This window comes from Cheilinus undulatus, linkage group 13 (genome assembly GCF_018320785.1).
Source record: "Cheilinus undulatus linkage group 13, ASM1832078v1, whole genome shotgun sequence".
Taxonomy (NCBI): Eukaryota; Metazoa; Chordata; class Actinopteri; order Labriformes; family Labridae; genus Cheilinus; species Cheilinus undulatus.
The window spans coordinates 49,096,765-49,117,485 of record NC_054877.1 but is presented as its reverse complement, the minus strand read 5'-3'; the positions used below and the strand labels follow the sequence as shown (position 1 = coordinate 49,117,485).

Here is a 20,721-nt window from a genome sequence, read left to right as displayed (position 1 = left end):
TCATACCAGTGAATATCTACTCTTTCACTCATGCACTGTTAGACTTTTGTACTTGCAGTGCCTTTATAAAATGTGTTTCTTAATAAACTCAGTGGATCGACTCATACCATCGACGCCATCATCATGTCCTGGTCTGCCTCGGCCTTCTTCTTCGCCAGCTCCTGCTCAGCGGTGCTCAGCTGATCCATCATGTTGTCGACCTCCTCGTCCAGCTTGTTCGTGTCCTGGTACGCCTTCTCTGCATCCTCTTTGGTCTTAGCTGAGCCCTAAAGGAACCACGTTTTGATAAGAAATGTTAGCACAGCAATAGATACACTTACGTAGAACAAACAAATTTAAAACGACAAAGATGGAAATAGAGATCAGTGGTTCGGGAACCAAAAGTGCATCGCAGCGCTGTTCCAGTAGGTCGTGAATTTGTGTCTGGAAAAACAATGTGGCAGAAGTCTTGGTCTTTTTCTCAAGACTTCAACTGAGTTTTCTTTTCAACTAGTGATAACAGAGTTAGTTTTTCAAGGTATGCAAAGCAATACCTTGAGAAATTACCACAAGTTCTATTCTATCGTAGGAAAATGGAGTAAAGTAAACTCTATGCTTGCATGGCCTTCTGTCCTGGCTGGACTCCTTTGTGAGAAGTTCTCCTCAATGCATTTTTGGATATTGTATTGGTATTGATCATGCAACTAATGGCCAGGATGCCTGGAGAGACGGGGCATGGGCCTGGAGGATGGCAGTCAGGAGGCAAGAGCGGTACAGGACCTAGGTTGATGCAGCGAAGTACCAAACCAGCATATGCTCCCATACCTGACCTGCACGACCAAAAAATTATGTTGGTTATTGAACTTCCCTCCTATCCTTTTTGGGGGTTGTTTCATTGTTTGTTTTGTTTTATTCTGAATCTCTTCAGGATCCTGCAGAAATCTTCTACTACCAGACCATGATCTACCCATGTGGTCAGCACAGTCTTTCAGAGTTTTAGAACTTGTGTAACACAACTTAATCATGTCATCAGCAAATACACAAAGTTAGGAGGACAAAGACAGAGGCCTTAGCTTTCTGTGGCAAAATAATCCAGGCTTAAACTTTTATAGTTTAATGTTCATGGGTTCAAACAGATGTAAAGTTTAAAAAACCTCTAGTATTCACACTCATGAATTCAACTGTTTAATTTTCTTCAACTGCAAGCAAAAGAATATAATCTATTACTGCATTAGCTCTTATTTGGCATGTATTTAAACAGGATCAAACGTAGCGTTTTGGTTTAAGAAGGTGTAGCCACAGACGTCATGCTCTCAGGTTTGTTCGTGTCGTACCTTCTGCACGTTGCTGGCGATCCTCTCGGCCTCCTCCGCCTTGGTTTTGGCCTCTTTGGCATCGTTGGCTGCATTGCCGAGCGCTGCCTCTGCTTGCCTGGTCTTCTCGTTGGCGGCCATGATGGTGGCGTTGATGGCGGGGATCTTCTTCAGAGCATCTTCAGCGGCAGTTTTGTTGTCATTGACACGCTTGTCAAAGTCTGCAGGGAATTATAATTGGTCATGATGAGGCCACTCAAAATTTAAAATCCCCTTTAACCTTTAAAACACAGATAGGGTCACAAACGTACCTCGGAGGTCCTCCAGGATGCTCTCAGCCTCTCTGAATGTGGACTGACCCTTCTTCGCCGCCTCTTCTGCCAGAGCTTTGGCAGCGTCTGCTCGTGCCAGCAGCTGATCCGCAGTCTACGAGACAAACAAACCAAAGTGTTTCATTAAGAATTATTTTCAGGATTGCTGTTTCAGCTGGCTGTGAGCCTTGTTTCTCAGAGGAATAACTAGAAAGTAATGGACCTTATGTACACTTACTCTTTTTACTTTTTTAACCATGCATCAGACAGTTCAGACATACCTGCTGCTCACTTTTGCCCTTCTCTAACAGTTTGCGCACTTCCTGCTCTTTGCCCTTCAGATCGTCTCTCAGGTCGTTGTATTCCTTCTCCGTCTTGTCGATCAGCTTGTCAAGGTCCGACGCCTCCTTCTTGATCTTTTTAGCTTCATCCTAAAAGCACACAAACCCGTTAAATCATCCAGGAGGTGAAACACGCACTATAAAACCCTGAGAACATTCAGACGGAGAAGTCACCTCCAGAGCCTTGGTGTCCAGCGCCGGTATGCTGGTGAGGTTGGCGAAGATCTTCAGAGCTTTGTCCCCAGCCTCCTCAGCCTCAGCTTGCACCTTGTTGGCCTGTTTCTCCAGATTCTTAGCCAGCTCCTTTGCCTCATTGTACCTGAACACAACATTTCAGACGGACGTTACAGTAAAATATTCCCTCTAAAGGTAAAAGGGGTAACTCAAATCTCTGCTGCCACGTACTTCTTGTTGAGCTCATCGATCTCCTGACTCGTCTTGCTTTCTCCATCCAGAGTCTTCTGCAGCAGGTTGTACGCTTTGGTTGACGTGTCATTGGCGTCTTTGGCGATCTTCTCAATCTGGTCAGCGTCCATCTTGTGCCTGAGGAAAAATAAATAAATTAAGGTGTGTCTGGGATGTAGAAACGGTGATGCTGATCTGTGTTTCTGTATCAGTCGTACTTGTCGGCCAGTATGCGAGCCTCCTCAGCCAGCAACGTCATGTTGTTTGGATCTCCGGTGCCACTTGGTGGTTTGATGTCCTGCAGAGGATAAAGGTCAGTTCCATTAGTGAGCTCTAAGGCTGCATGGAAAATACATGGACTTCCATAAAATCAGTAAAGATTGAAACAGAATGGCTTTGTTGGACTGAGGAAATATTGCTGATGTAAACACAACCAGCAATGTCACTCACCACTTTACTGACGGCGTCCCTGGCCTTGTCCAGCTCCTGCCGGGCTCTGTCGATGAGGTTCTCGGCATCTCGGACTCTGTTGCGTGCACGGTCGGCCTGTGTGCCTGTGTCGTCCACGGTGTTACGGATGTTCTGCAGACGGTTCCACTGGGTGGTCAGAGTGTTGTTGATGTTGTTCAGACGGTCCAGCAGGCCTTTGTCCATATCTGCAGGGTCAGAGGTTAAAGATGTAGTGAGTGCTGGGAGCATTTAAAGCATGAGAAGAAGGAGGATTTATCTTCTTATGCTCCCCTTTTCATAAATGTTCTGCTTTTGACTGTGGGTCCTTCATCACTAAAGGACAGTTTTTGGATTTCAGTGCAAATAAAGATTTAGATCCTGTCTTGAACTACTGTGAGACACTCCAGGAGCTTTTACTTTAAGATCTGGATATGCTGGCTGCAGGTGTAGTCGTGTTACCTTTGCTGGTCTGAGCCTCCTCCAGCAGCTCCATGATGGCTCTCTCTGCTTCCTTCATGCGATCCTCGAAGGCTTTATCGCTGACCGTGTCCTGACCTGAGCCCAGGTTATCAATCAGAGTCTGCAGGTCGTGCAGCTTCTGCCTCTGCTGGTTCACCTGCACAGACAAACAATCATCAACCATGCAACTCTCTCCTGCACAGCTGAGTTACTGTAAAGCTGTTTACACACTGCATTAACAAGGCTTTTGGGGCTTTGGATACCAAGTGGAAATCCTTAATGCTTTGGTGAACACACCTCAGTGAAGACAGATTCCCAGTCGCTCAGACTGATAGAATGGTGGTCTGGGAGGTCTTCATCTAGACTGGACTGGTACTGTAGATGCTACACATACTGGCATATATTAGACTGCCCTGTCAGCTGATGTGATCCGCTGTATTCTACTAGTAACCAAAAAGCATGGCTTTACTAGATTGTTTGGATCAGCCCAGTAATAAGAGCCAGTATTTGGCTCCCTCATAGGGTGTCTTTAGTTACCCTTTGGTTTATTATGTCTAAATGGTAGCCAGCTCCCATCATTCAGAAAAGGAGCCAGCTCTTAGAACAGGCTCATCCTGAATGACTCAGCAGCACTCTCTAATAACTCGTCCTGAATCGAGTTGTCATTTCAGTCTAACTAGAAATTAATCCCTCTATTATTATTACAGCGCATATATATCAACAATCTTCCCTTATGTTGACTGTCCTTTACTGGCAATTTCTAGAAAAAAAAAAAAGTTGACAATTCTCTGCCTTTAATGATGTCATCTTTTAAAGTCTATCAATGATCTCATGATATCATCCATTGAATTTCATAAAACATTCCATCCTTGCCTTTTGCATGCAGGCCAGTGTAGGCCCACAGAAGTCAGAGGTTCAGTCCAACCAGAACTTCATCTCTCTACCAGTTTATTAACACATCCCTCTTGTTGTCCGTCCTTGGTTGGCAGTTTTAGGAAAGTTGGTGAAACTGGCAAGGAGCAACAGACACTCACTTCCACCCACTTTTCCAAAAGTTGTCAACTACAGCCTACTATTTGGCAAAAATGAAGGGAAAAAGGTCCCAACATCCCAGCTTCACAAACATTTTGTTTTCTGCCTCTGGTGATGTCATCCTTTAAAGCCTTTAAAGGTTTTTAGAAAGATGAAGCCATCCTCTAAAGTCAACGAACATTCAACCATTTCCTTTCATTACATCATCCTTTGAAGTTCATAAAACTTTCCATCCTTGGTGGAACTGGCAAGGAGCGAGGGTTCACTCCTTGCCAGTCCCACCCACTTTTCCAAATGGAAACTATGGCCAACTGCTTGTCAAAAATTAAGGGGGGGTGGAAGCCCTCAACATTCCAGCCTCACTAACATTCCATCCTCTGCCTCTGATGATCTTATCCTTTACCGCAGGGGTGTCAAACTCAAGGCGCGGGGGCCAAATCCAACCCGCAGAACAGTTAAATCTGGCCCGCACGATTGTGTCATATTTCTGTTATAACTGGCTCATCAGTTTGACGTCTGTAGATTTACTCAAGTATAACAATGTGAACTTATCCTTGATAAAAATAAGGAGTAAAAACGCTTTAATAATAAGTCGGGAATGTGGGAAAAGAAATTAATTTGTGTTTTAATTTCATATTTTCAATTTTGCATCTCACTATTAGGACTCAAACTTAGGATTTTGACTTTTTATTTCATACTTTGAGCATTTCAACTCCTAATTTTGATTTCTTATATAATATTTTGAGCTTTAAGATTCATAAATCTAAATTTCAAGTCATATTTTGACCTTTTAAATCAATTATTTTGTATTTTATCTCATATTTTAAACTCCTAACCTTGACTACATAACCCCATAGTTTGACTTTTTAGACTCAATTTAAAATTTTGAATCATATTTTGTCTTTTAATTTCATGATTACAAATTTTATTTCATATTTTGACCTGTGAAAGTCATGTTTTTGACTTTCTTTCAAATATATTTGCCTTTAAAACATTATTTTAAAATTTCAATATCATGTTTTGAACTTTTTGAACAAATAAATTTACTTTTCTCAGATTGTGAGCCTTTAAACTTATCTTTTTAATTTCAATCATCATCATTTATCATCAGTGCTACATCTTTAAGTATATATATATATATATATATATATATATAAAATAACTGGTGAAATAAGGTTGACAGTTTATGGTTAAAAAGGTGACCCTGTAAGGCCCTAAGGTTAGTCCTTAATCCAGAATCCAGCCCCTCCTGTGATCTAGTTTGACATACCAGCTTTAAAGCTTTTAAAACATTTCACCCTTGCCTTTTACACACAGGCCAGTCTAGGCCTTAAGTTTTCATAACAATCTAACCAGTGGTTAAACAGTATATCCATTACAAGTATATTTAAGACAACATGAGGGAGAAAAGCTGTTAAAGAGGCACCAATAGCCTCTTAGCTGGTGGCTAATCAGCCCCCTTTGTTCTTATCAGCATGTAGGAAGCCTTGGTAAGGAGCCACAGAAACAGGGCTGCTGTTGGAATGAGAGGAATGGCAGTGAGCTCTGATATCAGATTGTCACTGAAGAGTCTAAAGTGACGTCACTTGGTATCTGAATGACTAAAATGCAGCGTTAATCCCTGAGAACACGTTGTCTGAACACGGCGAGTCTGTTGTGTTTGAATCAGGTGTCCTCACCTTGTCTCTGACCAGACTGTAGCAGGATGGACACTGCTGGCATCCAGGTGCAGAGCGGTTATAGAAGTAGTTTTCCTCGCACATGTCGCAGCGAGCGCCAACAAAGCCGGGACGACACTCACAGCGACCATCCTCCTTACACTGACCCGACTGGGAGCCCTCAGGGTCGCAGTCACATGCTGCATGGGAGCACAAATGCATACAAGGATAAGCAAAAACAAGCAGGGTTATCACTGTGTGCATATACAGTAAACTCTGGACTAGCACTCCGTATAGCTATGCACTGATGCCACACAGAAACAGAAGAACATCCCTACTGTACTGCCTAAGGTTTATTCTGTGCTTAATAAAAAGAGTCTATGCTCACGTTTGCATCCAGACGAGCTGAAGCCGAAGAAGTTGACCTCACAGCGTTCACACTGCAGACCAGTGACGCCAGGCTGACACTCGCACTGGCCTGAGCTGATGTCACACTGACCGTTGGTGGAGCCAATGGGATTGCAGTTACACCTGTGGGGGAGAGACAGAGGAGGGTAAACATTGAGAACCAGCAGAGGGTGGCTCTGTCTGTCATGAGGTGAAAGCTGAGGTATACTGACCGTTCGCAGCCGTTGCCGCTCTGCAGGTTGAAGAAGCCGGGCTGACAGGCGCTGCAGTCACGTTCGGCCACATTGGGGAGACACGGACACTGACCAGTGACCTGCGAACACGCCGTCTGCCGACCAACGGTGCCCAGAGGTGAGCAGGAGCAAGCTGAGGAGGAGGAGGAGATAAAGTCAGAGAGCTCTATCATGACACATCTTTGGCGATTTGTTAACCAACAGGAATTGACGCTGGAGGCGGGTCTTTACGTTTGCACTTGTCGGCGGGGTTGGTCGACAGAGCATTGCCGTAGTAACCCTCCTTGCAGCGGTCACAGAAGAAGCCATCGGTGTTGTAGATGCACTTCAGACACTCTCCAGTTTCACGGTTGCAGTTTCCAACGGCGTTGGGGTCGATGTTGTCGCTGCATTTACAGGCGCGGCAGGCTCGGACAGGACCAGACTGGCCAAGAGGGTCGCCGAAGAAACCGTCATCACAAAGCTCACAGCGCTTACCTGAAGACAGGTGGATCCGGGATAACGAACAGAGGAAATTCAGTGACCAAGACACAGATGAGGCAAGCAAAGAAAACATGAAGCCTCCTGAAGGAGTCTCTCTCCATCCTAAAAGACTATAAAAATATGTTTTCTCTGTATTTGGGGTTTCTGGGGGTACCTGTGGTTCCTGCAGGACAGTTGGTGCACACCACCTCTTTGGTTTTGAAGACGACGGCGCAGGTTGCTCCGGCTGGGCAGGGACATGGCTGACAGTCACCTGAAGTCCCCCGGGTAGCATCGCCATAGAAGCCATCTTTGCAGCGCTCACAGCTCAAACCCGCGGTGTTGTCCCGACAGTCACACGCTCCTGAAATGACAAAACGGAAAGATAAGACAATCGTCATCATTTCTATTGCTTTACTAAACCAGGAGGAACCAGTCAACAAACCAGCCAATAACCAGTGGTGTACAGTAGGTTGTATGCAGGTGTACAGAGTATGCCCGCTTGCCTTTCCGTCTCTGTCAAGGCCCCCTTTCAAAGTCTGAAAAATCTCTGGTAAACATGCATTGGTTAAAGACATGCCTATGACTTCTAGGGGAGCTCCCAAATGGTTCTTCATTTGGTACCAGTCGGGCTTTTTAAATGTGGATTAAATTAAAAAATGTAGGAGAAAACAGAAGCTTGCTACTGTGGTTCACATTAAAGAGGGGTTTTTGAGGTGCAGGTGGCCAAGTGGTTAAGGCGTACCCCATGTACGCGGACGGCCCGGGTTCGAATCACGTCTGAGGCCCTTTACCGCATGTCTCTCCCCCGCTCTCGTCCCTGTTTCCAACTCTATCCACTATTTTCTTCTATCAAATAAAGGCAGAAAAATGCCCAAAAATAAACCTTGAAAAAACACAAAAACAAAAAAAAGGGGTTTCATAGAACAGGCTTGTTCATGCACAGCACATCATTGCTTGGTCTCTCACCTCAAAAGGTTTATTATCTTAACAGTATATCAGCATTTGTATAAAAACATGCTTATGACAAAACAAGGGAGAAAAGCTGTTAAAAGGGCACAGCTAGCCTCTTAGCTCAGTACCAGACTCCCTTCATCTGGATAGACGATGCTACACACCGAGAAGTCTGCAAGACCAACTAATACGTGATATTGATCCCCTCCTCTCCAGGTAAATCAGGTAAGCTGTGGTAAAAATCACTTCTTTGTGAAGTTTAGAGATCATAGCCGATGTTTGTAGAAATGTTCTAATAACTGCAGCATACATGTTCATTTAGAGCTGTAAAGTACTAACTTTCCTCGCTCCCTGTCATTCCTTATGGCTGCCCTCCACTTCCTGTCCCCTACCTGGCATTTGCGTGTCACTGTGATCACATGACTGCATGTCCACTTATCTGTGCATGTAAACGTACTGAGTAAACCATCAGTAAATAGTCAGTAAAGCGATGTTACCAGTGGTGGGGTTGCAGGCCTCGCTGTGGCCGTTACAGTTACACGGCTCACAAGGGCTGAAGGGTCCGAGCTCTGGGCGGGCGCGGCGGTATCCCAGGGTGCACTGCTCACAGTGCTGACCCTGATAACCCTGAGGACAGGTGCACCTCTCCACCCAGCGTGCAGGAGCACCTGGGCCCCGCCTCGCCGTCACCAAGGAAACGTCATCGATGTAACCGGCACCTGAAAGGACAGACTGATGAGCATGGAGCTAAACAGGAAGTGACCTCACTGAGTTCAAGTCTGAAAATACAAGTGGGGCCGTACTCCTTTCGCTGTAGGTGCCACGGATCTTGATGGCTGTAAGATTGTGGAGAAGTTTCTGGAAGTCTGAGTGGCTGATGGTCGGCCTCCAGGGGTAATCGGCGCTATCATGGAGCCTGGGACACAGATTTAGATATAAGAGTTAAACACCAGCAGGAGGCGCTGTTAGTCAGATTAAACTGAAGTATTAATGTAATGGACGTTTATGTTCAGTGGTTCTGCCCCGTCTGTAACCTTGACCCATGCAGAGTGATCCACATGCTGTTAACAAGGCTACGTTTTGATCTCTTCTCCCTGTTATCACTCACCTGAATACGTAGGTCTGCATGTTCTCATTGGGGTAGGCATTGCCCTGGGCGATGAGTGGGACGGCTACCCTGAGGCCCGCACCCTCCAGGACCAGATCCTCCGCAGACAGCCGAGTGTCCCGCCGGTCGACTCGGAAACTCAGAGTCAGGTTCTGTCCATAACTCAGCATCTGGTTCCCCAAAAACTTCTCTGTGTGGAAAAAAACAAAAACAGGAGAGGTTAGGAACACACTGACGACTTCTCTCCTCCCACACAGACAGTTTTCCTGTGGCTGGTTCAATATAGCAAAAATTGATATTTATGGGGGGAGCCAGAGAGGAAGGAGGGGTCTAAAGAGGCATAATTATCAGAGAAAACGAGATCCAGCTTAAGTAGAAGGATTGACCCATACAAAACTGCCAAACAGGGCAAGAAAAGAAGTCTTGACGCCAAGTATTTGGTAATTTCTCTGCACACAACCTGCACTCCTACACTTCTACTCTCACGGTGGCTTTAAGGTTTGAAGTCAGTTACTGATAAGAAAAGTTTTGGTACTTTTTCATACCAATGATCAATAACAGACGTAACATGGCTTTAAAAAGAAAACTGTCAGATTTTGTGAACTTTAATAAAAATGACAACAAACGCCCCACTGTTTCAAATCCTAACTGAATCAAACACTTCTTTAGCCACCATGGTAGCCTTGCTCTTTTGCAGCTCCACCCTCTTGTCCAAATATGGTCATATCCTTCGATTAAATGTCCCGACTACAAACATGAACAGCCATCTTCTTATAGCTTCCTTTAGCACAACCAAACACTGAAGAAGACTGTCGAGTCACCGTGGTATTAACTCCTCAACCTCACAAAACCCTGCACTAACTCCTCTGTTTTATTTTGTTTACTCTAAATGGGACCACAGTTTTCTAAAAGGACATCCTTCTGTTCTTTAGAAGTCATGGAACTAAAAATAGGACCTTAATGAAAATATGGGGGAACAAATCAGCTGACAGGAAGAAGTTTATATTATGGACTTGTTTATGACCCAGAGGAGTCGCCCCCTGCTGGACAGTACTACTGACTACTGCTGTCTTATTTGTGTTTACCTGGGGCGATGAAGTACATGGGAAAGTAGTCGTCTGAAATGAGGGAGATTTCCTGTCCGCTGGGAGACCATTGGACGGAGACGCTGGAGCCGTCACGCTGCTGAGCCGTCCACTGTTCATCATCTGAAAAACACATTCACACTCATTACAGCAGTGGCACACCCCTGTCTGGGTAAAAGCTCTGCTCAGACGGTTTTAAAGTCCCAGCGTCTCGCCTGCAGGGGGCGTTACCTCTGTTGAAGGAGGAGCCGATGGTGTGCACGCTGTAACCGTCGGCGCTGTCGCACACAGACGAGTGCTGGAAGCAGAAACACGGCGTGCAGCCCTGAGGGTTGTTGGGGTCCAGGTTAAAGTAGCCCAGTTTACACCTGAGGGGAAAGAGTTTGCTTACATCAGGGCGGAGTCAGATCAAACCTCAAAACATTTCATCAAACAACAGATTGCAGTTACACTCTGATTTCTCTTTTATGCAAGGAGGTCTATCAGTTTTTATTGATCATATGTCACGTCTACACTGCATACATGTGCTTCTGCTCATACATTAATTTTACGGTACCAAAGCGGGGTATGGAGCATTACAACTGCTCAGACAAACCAGACTTTAGGAGCCAAAGGTGCCTGGATATAGAATAGATCTAGTGTGAGTTCAGATGACTTCTTTAAATCAAATACTTTTTCCAGCTCTCTTTAATTTAACCTTCAGCCTGCAAAGCTTTCATCAGCCTAACTCACGCTTTGACAAACATCTCACAGCCTCACCTGGAGAGAGGAGCACACCTGACCATCATCTTTAATGTGACTGCCGTCATCTTCGTCATACAACACTCACATATATTACTGTACACACAGGGTTAATGGGATCCTGCTGACAGCTCTGAGGGTGTGTGTGTGTGTGTCTGTGTGTGTGCGTTACCTGTCACAGCTGAAGCCCTCCACGTTGTCTTTGCAGCGACACTGTCCCGTGTTCACGTCACACTCCTGTGTGCTGCCAGATGGCGAGCAAGAGCACGGCCTGAGAGAGAGAGAGAGAGAAAATAAACATCCATGTTTGGCCAGCAGAGGGCGCTCAGGGATCACTCAGACAAACACTCATTCATAAAAACCTCACATTCCCATCAGAGCAGTAAGAATAGATCAATATGACAGACAGAAGACCCCCACAGTGAGGACGGCTGCCCCCTAGTGGCCCCCACTACAAATGACATGCAAGATTTCCTTCCAGTTGATAAAATGTTTTTATTCTTAATTGCTATAATTATGATGGACTAGTATTTTGAAGTATAATGAATGACTTAAAGATGGCAGAGGTGTGGGCACTTCCCCAGAATTTTTTTGCGTATAGGACAGTTTTAATATTTTTCTGCACTTTTTAATAAAGATTTTAATCCCAAATGCCAACAAATCTACACATCATTTAGGAGAAAATAATGTTCAACCTAAAAGAATACTTAATTGATAACATCATTTTTTTCTTAACCTAACTGAGCTAAAATTGTCATTATCACTCGAAAATCATGTTACACCTGCTGAAGTCCAATAATTTTCACTTCTAAAAATGTCTTAAGTTTATATTTTAAGTAACATTGCAAAGGTTAGGTAGGAATTTGGTGAAAAGGTTTACAATTGAAGCTCCAAATTGTCAAACAAAGCACATAAAAAGCAACAATTGGGGTTAGAGAAATTTCTTTATTCACAAAATGCAAAAAATTGTATTTTTAGAACAATTTTTTAAGTACTTTTTATACTGCAGTGAGTATATAGATACAATGGAGTATTAGGGCCTTAAAAATTGGCATGCATTTTTTTAAATTCTGAAAAAATCCAAACATCTGTCACTTTTATTAGAATTTTCAAACAATGCATATAATTTTTTTTTGTTTTTGTTAAATGTCCCTAATCCTCCTCCATACATGCGTTAGTAGTATGTATGATTATATGTAGTATAATATATATGTATATAATATAATATGTAGTAATAGTTAAAAAAAGAAAAAAGATTTGATTTTTTAAAATTACTTTAAAAAGTACATTTCCATGGTGTGATCAGCAAGGCTGTAAGCAACTTCCTTAAAAGGGACCCTGCATGATCAGACCAGTTCATCTTGTTGGATAGATATTTGTATGTCTCATATACATACTGAACTAAAAAAAACTCACAAGATACCTGCATTTTGAGTCATTTGAATTTATACATTAACCAGGAGACCGCCATGTTTTGGTCCACGCTGGCGCCGTGACGTCACAGTTACGCTGTGATCTTCACCGTTCCTATGCAGTAACCAGTTTCAGACTGGCAGCCAGTGTTAGGGCTGAACTCAGAAACGCAGCACGGATTCTAAAATTTGAGGTCTCTCCTATTTTATATTTGCACCATTGCACTAGAAAAAAATCGACCTGAGATGAGAAAATCTGAGGTAATACTTCCTCTTTAACACTATTAGCACTGGATTACTGTTTCCTTCAGCCCCCTGTGTGCTGAATTATAGTCTGTAATTTACCATAGAGTTTTGACTTTTTAAATGTCAGACATGGTCGATTCACACTGGATGAAAAACACACAATCACTAAAAAAGGCCAGAGGTCCCGAGGTAACACTAATCCTGTGCGAAGAGTAATTTTGTCTTAAATTTCAGTGTTTTAAACTGTTGGACTTCAGGTGATCAGAGACCTTTTCAAATTAACAATGCCTCTCCCAAATCTGTCCTTTGGTGCTATAATTTCAGCAAATACAACCCCAATTCCAAAAAAGCTGGGTCGCTGTGTGAAATGTAAATGCAAACAGAAGTCAATGATGGTCAAATCATAAACCCATATTTGATTCACACAACATATTTCATGAAAAATATGAGCTCATTCTGAATTTGATGCCAGCAACACATTTCAAAAAAGTAGGGACAGGACACAAAAGGCTGGAAAAGTAAGAGGAACTGATGAAAATTCTCTTAGTTTTAACCAGTTGAAAAATCACATATCCACTCTACCTTTTGAAAGTCTGCTATTAAAACTAAAGTCATTTCTTTAAAAACTGTAAAAAGGAGCACACTTTCTGGTTTAGAGAGAGTGTGAAGAGTTTATCTAAATGAGAAGCATACAGGGATAGAGAAGAAGAAGTTCCAGGGTAGTCTCATTAGTTTTGCAGCTTGGTCTGGCAGATCTTAAAAATATGCTTCAGTGAGTTTCCACATCCAGCCTTCCTCTGTTTGACTGAAGGTTTGACACAGAAACTCCTTTAAACGTGTTTTTGCTGTGAAAATAAAGACATTTATTGTCTAAAGCAGTGTTACTCAACCCTACTTGACCAAAGAGCCAAATTGTTGAAAAATACCTTTGCAAGAGCCACAATCTAAGAGGTGAAAGGTGGCAAAAAAAGCTTGAAGTAGCATCTACAATAAGTTAGAGGTGGCAAAAACTGTCAAAAAGCAACAAAAATGGGTGAAAATGGGAAGGAAATGGGCCAGAAAGTAGCAAAGATGGGTGAGACATGACAAAAAATCAGTTACAGGTAGCAAAACATGGTTCAAAAGTGGCAAAAAAAAATTGTGAAAATAACTAAAATGGGCAAAAGCAGTCAAGAGTGGCAAAAATGGAAAGGCAAATTTAGTGGGTAGAAAAAAACTGTAAAAGGGCAAAAATGGGATAAAAGTGGTAAAAAAATGGATAAAAAGTGCCAAAAAAAAGTGGCAAAATTGGAAAAGAAGGGGCAAAATGGTAGCTTAAATGGATGACAAGTGGCCCAAAAAAATGGTGAAAAAGGGCAAAAAAGTGTCCCTTTTTAAGGTTTTCTGGGGGAATAATATTTAAAATTAAGACGGAGCTACAAATAATCATGAAAGAGCCACCAATGAGTATCGCTGGTCTAAAGAGAGCGCGCTGGAGTGTGTTCTGGTCTTTGCCTCCTCAACAAGCTGACCCCCTCTGCCGTCCTCCATGTTTGTTTTCTTCTAAGCTCAGTAGTCGTGTGGTCTCGGGGTCTGGCTGAATCGTCTCATGTGTGCAATAACAATGTTAAAAACCATCGTAAACCGTGCTCAGGTCTGCGGTCTCTGGTCTGGTCTGGTTTACCTGCAGCCAGCCTCGGTCATGCTGTGGTAGCCCGGCTGGCAGCGGTCACACTTCTCTCCGGTCACGCCAGGTTTACACGCACACACTCCTCTGTTGTCACACTGTGGAGACTCGGAGCCTGGAAGGCACAAACACACGTGTTAACCTTCAACCACGTGCAAACAATCAGCTCCCATTAAAACCATTAACAGCGGTGTCAGTGTGTCACTGGGACCAGAGCAGCAGCTGGTTCCGTTTAAACCGTGGTTTAGGTCAAAAACCGCAGAGCTCATAGTTAGGGTTTCACGTGTTTTCACTTTAACTTTATGAAAATACGGCTGACGGTTTCAGCGCCGTGACGTCTACAGATGTTTATATCCCCTTTATCAGGAAGCACTCAGGTTAATAATAGGATCAGGACGCAGAGGAAGCAGGATTTTAACTCTGAAAACCTGTAATGTCCTAACGTTAGACAAGACTGCTTGTCATAAGCTCATCATTTTGAATTTTATCTCATATTTTGACCTTTTAAGCTCATCATTTTGAATTTTATCTCATATTTTGACCTTTAAAGCTCACCATATTTAATTTAATTTCATGCTTTGACAATTTATAATTTTCACTTATATTTTGACCTTTAAAACATGATTGCAACATTGTATTTCATAAATTTGCCTTTTAAAAACATTATTTTGACATTTGTATCAGATCTTAAGCCTTTAAACTTTTCCTTTAGGCTTTTTTTCTTTAATTTTATCAATGATCATCAGTGCTGAGGTTTTTTCTACTAATTTTTACCTTTTGAAGATGAGGTTGACAGTTTATGGTTTAATGTTGACCCTGTTTGGCCCTCAGGTTACACCTAAATTCAGGATCAGGCCCCTGCTGTCAGTGACTTTGACATAGACGGTGTTTGGAAAGGGCAGACCCTTTCAAAATAAAACGTGGGTGTTGATTCAGGCCAATCAAAGCAACAAAACAGAGGCTGTAGTAGGCACGTGCCCGTGTTTGACAGTCAGCCGTTCTCATGTCAGTCCAGGACCGTTCACTATCAGTGGAGCCAGTCTAAACTAAACTCTGAAACGTCAGAAGAACAAAAACATCTTTAACAACATGAAGCTTCCACTCTGGTTCTCTGCTCCTCTTTGAATAAAGAAATCTGACCAAACTGCTGCTCCAGTGCTGTGAAAAGGTATTTTTCCCTCCCTGTGATAACGCAGGTTTGGTCTGTTTGGCTCCATTAATCCTCTCTAGATTTCAGATGAACTGAAACTGAATTACGCCTACAGCGATCAGCAGAACAGCAGCAGCACTTTCATACCTAAGTATGTTAGAATGAGGGATCAGCTGAAGGAGCTGTTGTGTTTTAGAGTTGAATATCTGTGTGAGACTGACCGACGGTGTTGCAGCCACAGGGCAGACAGCGGGCGCCGCTCTGGTCTCTGTAGTAGTTGTCCAGGCAGCGTTCACAGTTCGGCCCGTCCGTGTTGTCAGCGCAGTTCCTGCAGTGACCTCCGTGACCCGTGGCCCGGTACAGCTCGGTGTCGAAGTAACACTCAGAGCTCTTCCCGTTACAGTTGCACGCTGATGGAGAGAGAGAGGAAGGACAGAGTTTCACATGTGCCGGAGCCATGTTGGTATTTTTACAGACATTTTTTACAACAGTGATACTCAACGTGTGGCTCTCTTATGTCTTAATTTGAAATATGATTCCCCAGAAAAACCTTTAAAAAGGGAACCTTTGACCTCAGAAATAACCACCGTTATCCAGTTTTTGTCCCTTTTCCCCCTGGTTTTTTACTTTTTATCCTGCTTTTTGCTATTTTTGCCACTTTTCACCCATTTAAGCTGCCTTTTGCCTTATATGCTGCTTTTTGCCCATTCTACCGCCTTTTGCTGCCTTTTCAATCATTCTTTTGTCATGTTTTGCCACTCTTTTTTCCCCTTTTTTGCCACTTTCTCCCCATTTTTGTCACTTAATCCAGTTTTTGGCATTTTATGCCTAATTCTATCCCTTTTTTGCCACCATTTGACACTTTTTGCCCCCTTTAACTTATTTTTATTGCCACTCTGCTCCTTTTAGCCACTTTTCATTACTTCGATTGTGGCTCTTGCAAAGTATTTTTCAATAATTTGGCTCTTTGGTTGAGTACGCTTTAGAACATCCCTCCTATTCCTCCACATCTACACAGTCCTGTTTCCCCGAGCATAACCTGAGCTGAACTCTGAATAAAAACCTCATGGAGCGTTATTAAAGGGTTAAATGAGGTGGAACCTCAGCTGTATGAGTCTCTACTCACTCTCACTTTCCATACTCTCCACTTCCTCCTGTTTCCTCTGGAATAAAACCGACTGTGGGAGTAGAACTACCGGAATATTCCCTGAACCCTGTTAGTCATGCATCTGCTAAATGATATAGAACTACAGCTCCCACAATCCCCCAGAGACCGTTATGACTAATGCTAACGTTTCCCCCACACTGGAAAGGCTGGGATCAGTTTCTGCTATGGCAGCAGAGAGCAGTGCATCATGGGATCTGCTCTGTGTTACTATTTCCCTGTTTCTGTGCCTTTATCATTAATAAACACAGAGGATTTAGTAGTTTAATTTAGCTCTGGGTCTTTAAATTCTGTTGGTGGCTGATGCTGTTTATAGGACTGATCCCAGATAGATTATCAATCATAGATCAGTCTACTGCAGCTGTATGGGGGGTCAAACGTCTAATTCTACACTGATTTGTCCATTTTAGGACAAATGGACCAAGGGGGGGTCTGACATAAACCTGTATAATGGGCTGCACAGAAAATAAGAGAATAACTTTTACTTCTGATTTATTTCCTTTTCAGCATCAATAAGTCTCTGGTTATTTTATTGTGTAAAACATTTGTGTTAAAAATCAAACAGCTGCTTTATTTCAGGAGTTTAATAATGCCCGTCTATTTTTTGACCCTTTGATCGAGGGGAGTATGCAGGACGTTAACATAAGGGTTAATAAATACACCTTATGGTGTCTAAACTACGGCCAGTGGGAAATTCTTAAAATTAAAGTAAATATGGCCAACGATAAGGGTTGAACGATTGGCAAAAATAATCTAATTGCGATTTAATACGAAATTATTCTCAGGTTATTCTTATATATTTTCCAACAAATTCAAGCAATAAATAATTTCATAAATAAGACCATGTGTACTAAAAACAATAAAATTATTTCCAAAGCATTTCATGCATAGTAGCATGAATCTGAATATGGGGGTGCAACAAGCTTTAAGCTATAAAGGAGGCAGCTGGGGTGGAGGAGGTGAGGCTGGGGTATGACTTTAGTGAAGTAACGCTAGGCTTCATCAGTTTTAGACAGAACGAGCTAACTATTTTAGCTCGTATAGCAAATGTGATGTCATTCCCTTTGCTTAAGGGCGTTATCATTTTTATGTTACTCATAAAAAAAATTTAAAAAAGGAGGATTTCTGTAAACCATTGTAAAAAAAATGGACACTTGAACGTTTACATAATGTGCATAAAATCTCTGCCGGTATTTTGACACATTTCAAGTTAAAGAAATTTTGCAACTTCTGCAATTTGAAAATTGCAGCAGATCATATTGGGATTTGATCTAATATGTGATTAATTGCCCAGCCCTACCAACGATAGAAAATGAAGCTCTTGTATGGCTGTATCATACTTCTTGATTTCACCACCAGGTGGCGCTTTTCTGTTAAATCTGTAAACAAACATTTTGATGAGAGGATTCACTGAGAAGCTTTTTTTCTGCCTAAACAGGACAAAAACATAAATGATAACCAGAAACATAAAAACAATATCTGGAGCTATGACGCCATTATGAATGAAGACTAAAGGATTACACCAGCATGAATGGCGCTCACTTTCTCCTCCGTCTGCTCCGTCTGATTTATAAATCATATCTCTGAGCACCAACCCTCCTTTAAAGTTTGACAGTTTAGTTTAATTCTCTGTTTTAAAAAAGTTCATCCGTGGAGCTGAGGAGAGCTGGCGTCTACTTGTCATCTTTTGTTATTGTTTTGATTCACCGCCCCCTGGTGGCAGGATTTATATATTCTGAGTTTAGGTGTGTTGTCTCAGGGTGATAGCAGCCACAGTAACAGCAGCAGCCTCTACTGTAAGGAATTAAAACTGTCAGTTATACAGCAGTCTGTGCTATAAAGCAGCTATAATAAAGCAGATTACTGCTGTAGTAAACCAGAGGTCATGGGATGAAATAAACTCATGCTAAGTAAAGCAGCAGAATCAGTGATACAGGAGTAGTTTATGTAGTAAAGGTGGCAAAAGTACATGACTGTGGTACTACAGTTACTCTGGTTAAAATGTAATCAGGTAAAAGTAAAAGTATTTCATCTAAAGTTAACTTCAAGTACTGAGCAGATGTACAGGGAAATATGACCTTTCTTTTTTTGTAAGAACAACAAGAAAACAAATCTCCACTAGAGATCTCCATAGAGAGTTAGATTCAACACTTTAAAAGTGTTCATATTGGTCCACCCTTCATAAAGTTAAACTACACTTTTTAAGTCTTAAATATTTACAGTCTGAGCTGCAGAAACTCTAAAACATCTGTGGTAAGGTGAGACTCCTCTGGACCAACAAAGCGCAGGGTCAACCTCAGAGTGAGGCCATGATATTGATGACGAATTTGCTCTACACGTCTTTAAGGAGCACCTACAGTCACAGGCGAGAACTCTAACTCAGTGGATAACTTCATTCATGGTGCAAAAGTGACTAACATCAAAAACTACAACTATCCAGCAGAAACATTAGCAACAGAACCCCAGCAGGGGTCGCTGTACGACAGGTACAGTAACTCTGGTTAAAACTGACTGAAGTAAAAGTACTCATTTCAAAATGTGCTTAAACAGTACAAGTACCCCATAACACTACTAAATAAGAGTAATTAGAATAAATGTCATTAGCTCCTCTCCACCCCTGTAAATATGCTGTACATTTAGTAAAGCAGTGGTACATGTAGAGAACCAGTAAAGACGTAGTAATGGAATGTTTTAGTAAAGCAGTGTAGTAAACCAGTAAAGACGTAGTAATGGAATGTTTTAGTAAACCAGTGTAGTAAACCAGTAAAGACGTAGTAATGTAATGTTTTAGTAAACCAGTGTAGTAAACCAGTAAAGACGTAGTAATATAATGTTTTAGTAAACCAGTGTAGTAAACCAGTAAAGACGTAGTAATGTAATGTTTTAGTAAACCAGTGTAGTGCACCAGTAAAGACGTAGTAATATAATGTTTTAGTAAACCAGTGTAGTAAACCAGTAAAGACGTAGTAATATAATGTTTTAGTAAACCAGTCCAGACGTTGTCATCCAATGTTTGCAGACTTACGCAGACACTCGTTGGAGTTGTCGGCGGTCGCTCTCCTCCAGGGTCGGTCGTTGTAGAACGGTTTGCAGACGTTGCAGTCGTCTCCCTCCGTGTTGTGTTTGCAGTTACACACCACGCGTCCACCGTTGTTCCTCACACACTCGCTGGCGTGGCCGTTACACTTACACCTGACGACGCAGAGACACACGTTAGAAACTCCCGACATCAGCAGATCTGTTTATCAGCAATAATCAGCTGTTACTGCAAGAACTACAGAATATAGACAGCATAACCGTTGCGTGGCACTCTTTACTACAGCATTGTTTACATTAAATGTCCGTTTTTTAAACTACAGGACTCTTCTAGTTAGAATCAAACAGTACAGCACCTGTTTTAATACCATGGCATCAAAAGTAGAAGTCCCAGACTCCCAATGTTTTGTCATTTCTAGGTTTAAGTACCAAAAATCACAGACAAACACCTGAAAACGACCTAAACTGGGGGCACAGATGGTCCAGTGGTCTAAGGCAGGGGTTCTCAACCTTTTCAGCCCGCAACCCCCAAAATAAAGGTGCCAGAGACCGGGGACCCCCACTGGACCTGAAGGTGGCTGAACAGCCAGGAACATACAAGAATAGTCATGTGGAGACAAGTCCGCCCATAAGGGGGGTTAAAGGGGGAGGTTTCTGGGACCCAGCCAAACTGGGGTCCCATGGAGGTCAGCAAAACCATGGTCTATTGTGAAGTTAGGCTGTGAAAACCATATTTTATATTTGACCTAAATAATATTAACCACTCTTATCAAAGAAACAAATATCTTTATTTACTCATTTATCCTTCTTTATTTAAAAAATCCTTTGTTAAAAACAATTAAAATGGGTAAAATATTGCTAAAATTGGTTAACAATGGCACAAAATGGTGAAAGGTGGTGAAATTGGGTTTTTAAAGAACATAAATGGGTTAAAAGTGGCAAAAATAAGATAGAAGTGGCAAAGATAACCAAAAATGGGTTTAAGTGGCAAAAATGGGATTAAAAAGTGGTTGAAATGACTTTAAACTGCAAAGAATTGTTGGAAATTAGGTGGAATGAGATGAAAAATGGATATAAACTGGCAAAAATGGGTTAACTGTGGTTAGA

The 20,721-nt window shown here is 42.3% G+C and overlaps 1 protein-coding gene across 1 annotated transcript in view; it reads right to left on the bottom strand.

Moving 5' to 3' along the window:
* The window catches only part of lamc1 (laminin, gamma 1), a 95,092-nt gene that overhangs the window by 6,254 nt on the left and 68,117 nt on the right, over positions 1-20,721 (bottom strand). The window contains exons 4-26 of the mRNA XM_041802630.1: positions 19,604-19,770; positions 15,635-15,823; positions 14,261-14,378; positions 11,112-11,210; positions 10,430-10,566; positions 10,199-10,321; positions 9,114-9,303; positions 8,809-8,921; positions 8,503-8,724; positions 7,227-7,415; positions 6,821-7,066; positions 6,569-6,722; positions 6,337-6,479; positions 5,970-6,148; positions 3,259-3,415; positions 2,800-3,005; positions 2,568-2,647; positions 2,350-2,487; positions 2,119-2,263; positions 1,885-2,034; positions 1,604-1,718; positions 1,314-1,513; positions 108-266 (exon numbers count right to left, since the gene is read on the bottom strand). Coding sequence (XP_041658564.1) covers positions 108-266; positions 1,314-1,513; positions 1,604-1,718; positions 1,885-2,034; positions 2,119-2,263; positions 2,350-2,487; positions 2,568-2,647; positions 2,800-3,005; positions 3,259-3,415; positions 5,970-6,148; positions 6,337-6,479; positions 6,569-6,722; positions 6,821-7,066; positions 7,227-7,415; positions 8,503-8,724; positions 8,809-8,921; positions 9,114-9,303; positions 10,199-10,321; positions 10,430-10,566; positions 11,112-11,210; positions 14,261-14,378; positions 15,635-15,823; positions 19,604-19,770 — 3,619 coding nt within the window. The remainder of the gene's footprint in view (positions 1-107; positions 267-1,313; positions 1,514-1,603; positions 1,719-1,884; positions 2,035-2,118; positions 2,264-2,349; positions 2,488-2,567; positions 2,648-2,799; positions 3,006-3,258; positions 3,416-5,969; positions 6,149-6,336; positions 6,480-6,568; positions 6,723-6,820; positions 7,067-7,226; positions 7,416-8,502; positions 8,725-8,808; positions 8,922-9,113; positions 9,304-10,198; positions 10,322-10,429; positions 10,567-11,111; positions 11,211-14,260; positions 14,379-15,634; positions 15,824-19,603; positions 19,771-20,721) is intronic.